This window comes from Oncorhynchus nerka, linkage group LG6 (genome assembly GCF_034236695.1).
Source record: "Oncorhynchus nerka isolate Pitt River linkage group LG6, Oner_Uvic_2.0, whole genome shotgun sequence".
In the NCBI taxonomy this organism is placed as follows: domain Eukaryota; kingdom Metazoa; phylum Chordata; class Actinopteri; order Salmoniformes; family Salmonidae; genus Oncorhynchus; species Oncorhynchus nerka.
Genome location: NC_088401.1, coordinates 50,219,576 through 50,231,004, shown reverse-complemented (window position 1 = coordinate 50,231,004; position 11,429 = coordinate 50,219,576). Strand labels below are relative to the sequence as shown.

Genomic DNA, 11,429 nt, shown 5'->3' with positions numbered 1-11,429 from the left:
TGAAATCCCTGAGTGGTTTCCTTCCTCACCTGCAACTGAGTTAGGAACGACGCCTGTATCTTTGTAGTGACTGGGTGTATTGATACACCATCCAAAGTGTAATTAATAACTGCACCATGCTCATAGGGATATTCAATGTCAGGTTACTATTTTAATTTGAATTCTTTATCTACCAATAGGTGTCCTTTTTGCGAGGCACTGGAGAACCTCCTTGGTCTTTGTGGGTGAATCTGTTTTTGAAATTCACTGCTCGACAGAGGGAGCTTACAGATAATTGTATGTGTGAGGTCAGAGATGAGGTAGTCATTAACCAATCATGTTATTATTAACATTGTTATTGCCCACAAGGTGAGTCCATGAAACATATTATGTGACTTGTTAAGCACATTTTTTTCTCTTTAACTTATTTAGGCTTGCCATAACAAAGGGGTTGAATACTTATTGACTCAATACATTTCAGCTTTTAATTTTTAAATTATTTGTAAACATTTAGAAAAACATAATTCCACTTTGATATTATAAGGTATTGTGTATAGGTCAGTGACAAAAATAATCTCAATTTAAACCATTTTAAATTCTGCCTGTAACACAACAAAATGTGGAAAAAGTCAAGGAGTGTGAATACTTTCTGAAGGCACTGTAGGTTGTCCCTGCCCATGGCCATTAAAATAATTACTTATCTGTCCCAAGTAAATTATTACAATGTGTGCACCACATAACACAATTCAATTTCCACCAAATAAGTATTTTTCAAACATGACTTACTTGGTTGGCACACATCAGTCAACCTTTGTCCTCCTGAACTGTTATAAAGTGGTATAGCATGATTCCAAAGGAACCTTATCAGAGCAATATATCAGATACTGCTGACCTATGCAGACATAAATTACTTATTAGTTGAGTTTTAGGGGTTTCTGTCATTTCGGCACCAATCCATTGTAGACGATAACTCCATTCTAAAACTGACAAACCTAGAAGTAGAGACAGGTGTCTCAGATGCCAATGGGTTTTGTATTGTGTATTTAAATGCTGTGTTCTCGACATAGCTCATTCTACTGTACATTGCATTTTAGTTAACACTGTTTATACACACACACACTGCACATTTGTTTATATACTGGAATCTTGACATAGCTCGCTCTAATATATGTACTGCTGTACATATCCTTCTTAGTATATCTTGTGAGGGGAGGATGGCTCATAATAATGATTGGAATGGAGTGAATGGAATGGTATCAAACACATGGCCCAGTACATCACTGGGGCCAAGCTTCCTGCCACCCAGGACCTCTATACCAGGCAATGTCAGAGGATGGCCCGAAACATTTTTTTTTACTGAACATTTTTTTTCCCTTCCCATTAAAGCATGGTTGGTTATGAGCTTATAAGTAAGCATTTCACTGTAAGGTCTGCACATGTTGTATTCGGTGCATGTGACAAAATTGGATTACATTTTTTTAATGTATTTGATACCATTCCACAAAATCTGCTCCAGCCATTACCACGAGCTCGTCCTCCCCAATTAAGGTGCCACCAACTTCCTATGATGGAAACCAGGTGTTCAAACATTCATAGATGACCAGTAGGGTCAAATAATAATAATTGTGGTTGTAGAGGGTGCAACAGGTCAGCACCTCAGGAGTAAATGTTAGTTGTCTTTTCATAGCCGATCATTCAGAGGTCGAGACAGCAGGTGCGGTAGGTAGAGAGAGAAAGGGTCGAAAACAGCAAGTCCGGGACAATGCAGCAAATCCGGTTAAATATGTCAGGGTTCCATAGCCGCAGGCAGGACAGTTGAAACTGGAGCAGCAGCGCGACAAGGTAGCACGTCTGGTGAACAGGTCAGGGAGGTTCAATGGCCACAGGCAAAACAGCAGAAACTGGATCTGCAGAAATTCCATTCCAGCCATTACTATGAGCCTCCTCCCCATTTAAAATGCCACCAGCCGCCACTGGTATATATTGCGTTTGAATTACTGTTACGGTGCTATTCGTGTTGTTTATCGGATTCATTCAGATATTTCTTGTATTTATTTTTTTGTTATTTGTGTATTTGTTGTTGACATTTTACTGCTTTGTAAGGAGCTAGCTACATACCCATTTCACTGCACCCGCTATATCGTCTGTTAAACTGTGTAAGAGACCAATTAACTGTGATTTGACGTACAGACAGATGTACATATGTAGCCTACAGACACATACACACACACACACACACACACACACACACACACAACAGCAGGATAGACAAGACAGTATGAAACCTGAAAAGCAACATAATAAATATTATCTGGATTTATTTTAAATCACACACACCATCATCATGCACTCAACGCGTGCTGTAATGTATAACAAAGGGTTACCTGAGTATACATGGCCTTCCTTTTATCTTGGAAGTCATACTATCAACTTCTGATAAAACTCAAAGTCCACAAAAGATGCATTGATACACTAACAAGCCCCCGTCCGACTTTCTCGACCAATTGCAGCCTCCCCGCCTCCGTCATCCCGTTCAATAAATAATGCTTTGTAAGCCGGAATCGGCCTTCTCAGTCATAATTGTTGCTTGGAAGTAGAAGACCCATTTTCTATTCATTTCCTGCAGCTGTCGGTGTTGACTTTGTCATATTTTTAAGTAAGTTTTCCTTTCAGCTTCAAGCTTAGCCTAAACGTACTAAAACGTTGGGAAAGGTTGCCGGTGGACAGCAGCGCTGAAAGTAGATGCTCTGAAATGTTGCAATGGAATTGTAGTAGGTTACAATGTTTCAGTCCGATGTTGCAAGAAAGTCTTTGGAAGTTTGCTTTTTTTTTAGGCTCGATGAAGTATGCGAACCTCTGCAACCCATGCGTCAGATACCTCTTCTGTCTAGTCAAAGCAGTGCAGGCTAACTCTTTGTAATGCAAGTGTAAAGCCTATAACTTTTTTTTGCTTATCTCAAATGTAGATATACACGTATATAATTGAAATCATGTAACTCGACAGCGCGTGATTGTCAGCGTTTAGCTAGTCTGAAATGCCCCACAAAATGTACATTTACATCCGCGTTCTACCTGCGTTTATGTTCTGGCTGGCTTAACTTGTGTTAATTATGTAGGGTAATCTTGTTATCGCGAATGTGTTGGCAAAATATACCTTTCTGGTCCTCCGGAATGCTCTTTTAATTATATTTTAAATGGTACGACTGACTCCCGGTTTACGGTGAACCTATTTGTCCCCGGGAGAGGGTAATTTATCAGGGGTGTATTCATTACGCAGATTCTGTTGCTAAACGTTTTATACCTAACACTAAAGGTGACGTAAAAGCTGGTGGGTACATAAACGATAGTGCTGAGTGATTAATGCATTTCGAGGCCGTTTTCAGTTCTATTAGAATAATCACTGTTTTCGATTACAATTATTATTTTTTAAACAAATGCATTATAAAATAATGACATACTGATTTTTGGCGCTTTTAATGGAAATTCCAAAGTCAATGTTTTTTGTAAACTTGATTTAACTAGGTCAGTTAAGAACAAATACTTATTTACAATGACGGCCTACCAAAAGGCAAAATGCCTCCTGTGGGGACGGGGGCTGGGATTTTAAAAAAATGCGGCAAAGCACAGACATAAGACAACAACAGAAATACGTGAAAATGTAACTGCCAAAACATTGAAACTATTACATTGTCTCAGTCAGGTCCACGTTGGGTAGACATCAATAGAATAGGAAATTAAATAAAATGTAATTTGTGTATATTCGTTTTTTTTTTGTGTGTGACTATTTTGAATTCCGCAGTCATCTCATTTCTTCTCAGGTAGTGTCTGGCAGCCAACTAGACAAATCTAACGTTCTGTGCTCCCCAGGCTTACTGTCTTTAGCCAACCTGTGTAGCTAGCCTGCCTGCCTATGCTGCAGCGTTGTCATTGACAATCATTTTACTAGTTCTTCAAAGTAGATATAGCACACTTTCAACCTGTCATTTAGTTGTGTACATTCCTCTCCCATGCTGTCTATGCAGTCTATCGACAGTAGCAGGCGTAATAGTATATGTCTAGAGGGGAAGATCTGAAGCGAGAGGTTTCACTCTTGCCAAAATGCGTTTATGGGTTATTTTGGGACAACGACTCCCATTTTTAGGGCGGAAACATGAGCATCTCGTCATTATATAGAGATCTCTGATCAGTTTCTGTCCGAGCCGGAAATAGGCGCTGATTATGGTAGCTAATTACCACTCTTCTGCGCAGAACTAGGTTGAATATTTGCTTAATGAAAACAAACTCCTTTCAGCCCAGCGTCCCACATAGTTCTTGACTTGATTTCTCTCGTAAATTATTTGATTTCTCTAGAGAGAAAAAAACGAACTAAATGGAATTCAAGTAATTGAACAGAACTCGGTCAATTAGTTGTTTAATAAATCGACAAAAAAGAAATGTCGGTTATTAAAGCATTATTAAACAAAGTTGTAGCAGTTAAAATGTAATGTTTTAAACACGTTGCCATTCCAATCTGAAAAGTCGGCGACGTCTATATGCTCTAAAGTGGAGTAAATTATTCGGTTCCTTCAAACTTCATCCATCCACTTATTTTTTTATAGACCCAACTGAGCTAAACGTTTTTTAAACAGAATCGGCATAATTAATACACCCCAGCTTTCAGACTAAAGTTCAAACTTCAAGCCATATATTGACAGTTGCTGAGGGAGGAGGGTGAAGGTCCTGTACAGAGGTGGTGGGTACTGTCAGTGTCTGAGAATAAACCACACTTGAACCACCATCAAGACAAATTAGTCTACATAACGAAATATAGGTTACTGGATTGAATTTATTAAATTCCTTTTTTTTCTGTTAACTGACTTTTCTCACCTACACAGGATGACTACCCAGTTCCCATCCCTCTCTCCGGTGCAGAAGAAGGAACTCTCTGACATAGCCCAGAGGATCGTGGCTCCAGGGAAGGGCATTCTGGCAGCAGATGAGTCCACAGGTGAGTAAGCCAAACTGGCCATGGAGGACTGGATGAGGGGTGGAGAGGGTGTTGGTGAAGTGGGTGTTGTATTTTCTCAGCAAGTAGTGGTGGCCTGTATGGGTTTGGCATCTGAAGGGTAAGAGTTGGAGGTAGCCTTAATTTGAGAAGTTGCAGGAATCAGGAATGAGAAGTTGTTCTCCCCCCTGAAATGCCACTAATGTTCTTCCCTGCCAATTTCTCCGTCCAGGCACCATGAGTAACCGCCTGCAGAAGATTAACGTAGAGAACACTGAGGAGAACCGTCGGACTTTCCGCGACCTCCTGTTCTCTGCAGTTGACCCCAACTGCATTGGTGGAATCATCTTTTTTCACGAGACACTGTATCAGAAGTCTGACAAGGGTGTCCTCTTCCCCCAGGTCATCAAGGACAAGGGTATTGTGGTCGGCATCAAGGTGAGAGGACCAGCAATTACCATCCTTCAATCCTTGATCAGGGAAGTGAATTGTACTAGATCAAACCCTGAAATTAGTATGCAGTTTAATTATGTAGTAGGCTGGCATGGGTATTTGGACATGGCCACACTCTTCCCATAGTCTACTGATAAGATTGGTTAGGTGAAGGCAATTATAATCATATGCCCAACCAGCCAACAACTCACTACTTGAGTATATACCGGTTTCACTTATCAAGATTGTGTGTGTGATGTAATATAATGGCATTATAACAATCAAACACTACTGGGAAAGCGTAGGCTTGGGCTCTATACTGTATGTATCAGGGTATTTTGAAAGTGTGTGCTATGCCACCACTTATTGCTTAAGTTAAGTATAACTAAGAAATCTATGATGTGTCAAATGAATTATTTCCAGCTCAGGGCTCAAGCTATGCATTTGTGTTTGCTAAGTGTCTAAATGTCAAGCTCAAGCTTCTTGGTTACAGCCGAGACATTCAATCCCTTCCTCGATCAAGATCCCTGTTGCCTAAATGATCATATCACCACCACCTTACCTGTCACCCTAGACCCGCTTCAATTTGCTTTCTGCCCCAATTGGTCCCCAGGCGACGCAATCTCCATCACACTGCCCTATCCCATCTGGACAAGAGGAATATCTATCTAAGAATGCTGTTCATTGACTATAGCTCAGCATTCAACACCATAGTACCCTCCAAGCTCATCATTAAGCTTGAGGCCCTGGGTTTCAACCCCGACCTGTGCAATTTTGTCCTGGACTTCCCGACGTTCCGCCCCCAGGTGGTGAAGGTAGGAAACATCTCCACTTTGCTGATCCTCAACACTGGGGCCCCACAAGGGTCCATGCTCAGCCCCCTCCTGTACTCTCTGTTCACCCATGACTGTGTGGCCATGCACACCTCCAACTCAATCATTAAGTTTGCAGAAAACAGTTGTAGGCTTGATGACCAACAACCACGAGACAGCCTAAAGGGAGGAGGTGAGGGCCCTTGGAGTGTGGTGTCAGGAAAACAACCTCACTCAACGTCAACAAAACAAAGATGATTGTGGACTTCAGGAAACAGCAGAGCACAACGTATCACCGGGAGGAAACTACTTGCCCTCTAGGACACCTACAGCACCCGATGTCACAGGAAGACTAAAAAGATCAAGGACCATAACCACCACTGTTCGCTCCGCTACCATCCACAAGGCGAGGTCAGCACAGGTGCATCAAAGAAAAACTGCTTTTATCTCAAGGCCATCAGACTGTTAAACAGCCATCACGAACAGAGGCTGCTGCCTACATACAGACTTGAAATCATTGGCCACTTTTTTTTAAATGGATCACTAGTCACTTTAATGATGCTACTTTAATAATGTTTACATCTTGCATCTCATGTTCATATACTGTATTTTGTACCCTCTATTGCATCTTGCCGTTGCCGCTATGTCATTGCTCCTCCATATATGTATAATTTCTTATTCCATGTCTTTACTTAGATGTGTGTATTAGGTAGTTGAGGTTCTAATTCTCAGAGTAAAAAACTAAACGGACACTATGAAAGCTTAACCAAGTTTATTCTCCCCGAGGGTCAATACAGCTGCATCGGACAAAAACATTTTCACACAAGCACTGATATTAAACCGTTCCTCATAGGCTGAGTCTCCTCCTACACATCATTCTTTACTGCTAGGCAGGACACTAAGTGATACGGGCCATAAACTTGTATTTTTCCCTTAAAGGTGACCTGACCTCAACCCCACTCATCACTGATCCATGGCTTTCTCCCCTTATCAATGCCTGCCACATGTAATCGCTTCCCTGCACTCAACACATTCCAAGATTAATTGCCCACACTATATACCTTCCTCCTATAACCATTAACTTCTGGACTAGACCCTCTAAACCTCAGCACTCCCTCAGTGACATGAATAAGCATATTTCATTCTCGGAACCCAACATGTGGAATTGTTAGCTATTGCTGCATTGTCGGAACTAGAAGCACAAGCATTTCGCTACACGCACAATAACATCTGCTAACCATGTGCATGTGACTAATAAAATTTAAATAAAATATTTTTAAAATTGTATTGTGCCCCCCCCATAAAAACAGTTTGGGGAAATAGCGCCCCTTGTGTGCACTTTTGGTTATACATATTCCGGTATGGTACAAAATCGCTACCACTGTATGAACATCTGGATACCACCCAACCCTAGGAAAGGGGTTATAGTTTGACTGCTTGTTTTCTAGGTGGACAATGGCACAGCTGGTCTGAATGGAACAGATGGAGAGATGACCACACAGGGTAAGAGTAGCTCATTTCTTTTGCAACTTGTAAGTAACAAATGCATTAAAGCTATACATTAAAATCAACCAGCTTCTCCAATCTCCCTAGCCCACATTTAGTCAGTTTGACATGGTGGCATGACCATGGAAGCAATGTATTATAAAAACCTCTTTCATCAGGTCTTGATGGACTCTCGGGGCGTTGTGCTCAGTACAAGAAGGACGGTTGTGACTTCGCCAAGTGGAGGTGTGTGCTCAAGATTTCAGACGCCTGCCCCTCAGCCCTCGCTATCGCAGAGAACGCTAACGTACTTGCCAGATACGCTAGTATCTGCCAACAGGTGTGTGCATGCCATGAGAACTTTGTTTTAAAACTGTAGTGTTTATGGTAGGATAAAATACAATGTCCCAGAGGGGGAAATTGTCTTAGACACACGGTACTGCTACTGTATACACTACCTGACTTTACGCACAAAACTAACAAATGAACTGAGAAATTCCTCAAAGGCATGATTTGTCCATATACTGTGTCCACATGTGATAACTGTCCTCTCCTCAGAATGGCCTGGTGCCCATTGTGGAGCCAGAGATTCTGCCTGATGGAGACCATGACCTGCTGTGCACTCAGTACGTCACTGAGAAGGTGATCATAACCTTGTTGGCCTTCAGTTAAACACTCGTGAATCACATTTCTGTCATTTTCTCTCCCTTCCACAAAGCCAGTGCTGTACTGGTTTACCAGCATGGAATTACAAACTCATCCCTCATTCTCCTCTTAGTCATGCCCCAATTTAAGTTCACATCACTGAACCTAAACCAAACGCCTCTCTAAACCCAACCCTCCCCTCACCAGGTTCTGGCTGCCACGTACAAGGCCCTGAACGATCACCATGTCTACTTGGAGGGTACCCTGCTGAAGCCTAACATGGTCACCGCCGGACACTCCTGCCCCAAGAAGTTCACCCCCCAGGAGGTCGGCATGGCCACCGTCACTGCCCTGAGGCGCACTGTCCCTGCCGCCGTGCCTGGTGAGACTGGGTTGGGGGTTTGTCGAGGTGGTGATGGTAATGTAAGTATTGGGATGTGATCCAACAGTGATTGTCCCAAACAGGTGCGGTTAGGTGAAAAGGTAGACTTGAAACTTGAAGTAAAAACTGTATATTTGGTTGATCGGTGATTCCAAAATGAAACCATCACCAAATTGCTAAACATTCTAACCCCAAGGCATCACCTTCCTGTCTGGAGGCCAGAGCGAGGAAGAGGCCACTCAGAACCTGAACGCCATGAACCAGACGGCCCTGCACCGGCCCTGGAAGCTCTCCTTCTCCTACGGCCGTGCACTCCAGGCCTCCGCCCTCGCCGCCTGGAAAGGCAAGGCCGCCAACAAGAAAGCGGCACAGGATGCTTTCACCTCCAGAGCCAAGGTAAGATGGAGGGGCTATGCTATTTTAGGGTAGGGTTGACACCTTGCTTAGAGGTGCAGGCTACATGAATATCATTGGAACGCTATTGTATGGTGTAGTTTTCTTGTATCCTGAAGTAGTGTCCCATTTGCGGTCTCCTTTCTCGCTCTCAATGCTTCATTCTGGAACCACATACCTTGATTACTGAATCACAAATGTACATTTTCAGAGCAATGGCCTTGCCTCCAAGGGAGAGTACACAGTGGTGAGCAGCGCTGACCAGGCCTCCATGCAGTCCCTGCACACAGCTAACTACGTCTACTAACTAAACCACATGTCAGACAAGGACCAAAGAATGCAGAAAATGTCACCTGTACACGTCCCTTTCCCTTCTCATTCCTGCAATGACAACATTCCCCTATGACCAATCCAGTTGTACGAGTTATTATTTTTCTACTAATAAACAGATTTAGTAAATTAAATGAATGTGAAATGTTTCAACTTGGGCCTCCAGAGTGGCGATGCTAGAGGCGTCACTACAGACCCTGGTTTGATTCCAGGCTGTATCACAATCGGCTGTGATTGGGAGTCTCATAGTGCGACGCACAATTGGTCCAGCGTCGTTTGGCTGGGGTAGGCCGTCATTGTAAATAAGATTTTGTTCTTAACTGACTTGCCTACTTAAATAAAGGTTTTTAAAAAACTAGCTGTTGTAAATGTGTCAAATGCTGTGTGTGGGGGGGAATACATTTAGGGGGTTGTCTGTAAATGAATTAAATGGCCAAAGCATTTAACAATAATGCCATTTGATGAAAATGTGACATTAACAATGTATAGAACCTACATGTTGAACTGTAATGGCTACAATTGTTGGCTGGATTAAAAAGGGTGACTTTCATGAGGTGGGTACTTAAAACAAAAATAAATTATATATATATATATATATATATATATATATATACACTACCATTCAAAAGTTTAGGGCCACTAAGAAATGTCCATGTTTTTGAAAGAATATATTTTTTTTGTCCATTTAAAATAACATCAAATTGATTGTTGACTATGTAGCTGATTTAAAAAATGTTTTTATCAACATAGGTCCATTATCAGCAACCACCACTCCTGTGTTCCAATGGCACGTTGTTAGCTATTCCAAGTTTATCATTTTAAAAGGCTACTTGATCATTAGAAAACCCTTGTTAGCACAGCTAAACTGTTCTCCTGATTTAATGACGTGATAACTAGTTGAGTATCTGGAGCATCAGTATTTGTGGGTTTGATTATAGGCTCAAAATGTATTCTTGTTCTAAGAAATGAAGGTTATTCCATGTGAGAAAATGCCAACAAACTTAAGATTTTGTACAACACTGTACTACTCCCTTCACAGAACAGCGCAAACTGACCCTAACCAGAATAGAACGAGTGGGATGCCCCGGTGCACAACTGAGCAAGTACATTAGTGTCTAGTTTGAGAAACAGATGCCTCACAAGTCCTCAACTGGTAGCTTCATTAAATTTTACCCACAAAACACCTGTCTCAACGTCAACAGTGAAGAGGCGACTCCAGGATGCTGGCCTTCTAGGCAGAGTTCCTCTGCCCATCTTTTCTTTTTATAGGCCAGTCTGAGATGTTCTTTTCTTTGCAGTTATGCCTAAAAGGCCAGCATCCTAGAGTCGCCTCTTCACTGTTGACGTTGAGATTGGTGTTTGCGGGTACTACTTAATGAAGCTGCTAGTTGAGGACTTGCTTGAGACGCCTCACTAGACACTAATGTACTTGTCCTCTTGCTCAGTTGTGCACCGGGGCCTCCCACTCTATTCTAGTTAGAGCCAGTTTGTGCTGTTCTGTGAAGGGAGTAGCACACAGCATTGTACGAGATCTTTAGTTTCTTGGCAATTTCTCAGAACAAGAACAGATTGACGAGTTGCAGAAGAAAGTCCTTTGTTTCTGGCCATTTTAAGCCTGTAATCGAACCCACACATTTTGATGCTCCAGATACTCAACTAGTCAAAAGAAGGCCAGTTTTATTGCTTCTTTAATCACAACAGTTTTCAGTTGTGCTAACAATTGCAAAGTGGCTCTGACTTATGTCTGCATCCCTTGTTATCAATTTCTGCCTGAAGACATACCCTAATCTAACTGCCTGCAGCTCAACCCCAGAGGCAAGTACAGTGGGGCAAAAAAGTATTTAGTCAGCCACCAATTGTGCAAGTTCTCCCACTTAAAAAGATGAGGCCTGTAATTTTCATTATAGGTACACTTCAACTATGACAGACAAAATGAGAAGAAAAAAATCCAGAAAATCACATTGTAGGATTTTTAATGAATTTATTT

General features: G+C 41.9%; 1 protein-coding gene across 1 annotated transcript; it reads left to right on the top strand.

Annotated features, from left to right (window-relative positions):
- The first annotated feature begins 2,527 nt into the window (after positions 1 to 2,527).
- LOC115130546 (fructose-bisphosphate aldolase B-like) lies at positions 2,528 to 9,800 on the top strand. The gene is made up of 9 exons (XM_029661799.2): positions 2,528 to 2,635; positions 4,854 to 4,966; positions 5,196 to 5,401; positions 7,656 to 7,710; positions 7,872 to 8,032; positions 8,251 to 8,334; positions 8,545 to 8,719; positions 8,916 to 9,115; positions 9,324 to 9,800. The coding sequence occupies exons 2-9, from the start codon at positions 4,855 to 4,857 to the stop codon at positions 9,417 to 9,419; spliced, it is 1,089 nt and encodes a 362-aa protein (XP_029517659.1). The 5' UTR covers positions 2,528 to 2,635; position 4,854; the 3' UTR covers positions 9,420 to 9,800.
- The last annotated feature ends 1,629 nt before the right edge of the window (positions 9,801 to 11,429 follow it).

Excerpts from the sequence above, each read along its gene's own strand:
- LOC115130546 (XM_029661799.2), top strand. The coding sequence starts at position 4,855 with ATGACTACCCAGTTCCCATCCCTCTCTCCGGTGCAGAAGAAGGAACTC. Across the intron at positions 8,033-8,250 it reads ACGCTAGTATCTGCCAACAG|AATGGCCTGGTGCCCATTGT; the intron begins GTGTGTGCATGC and ends TCCTCTCCTCAG. Across the intron at positions 9,116-9,323 it reads CTTTCACCTCCAGAGCCAAG|AGCAATGGCCTTGCCTCCAA; the intron begins GTAAGATGGAGG and ends GTACATTTTCAG.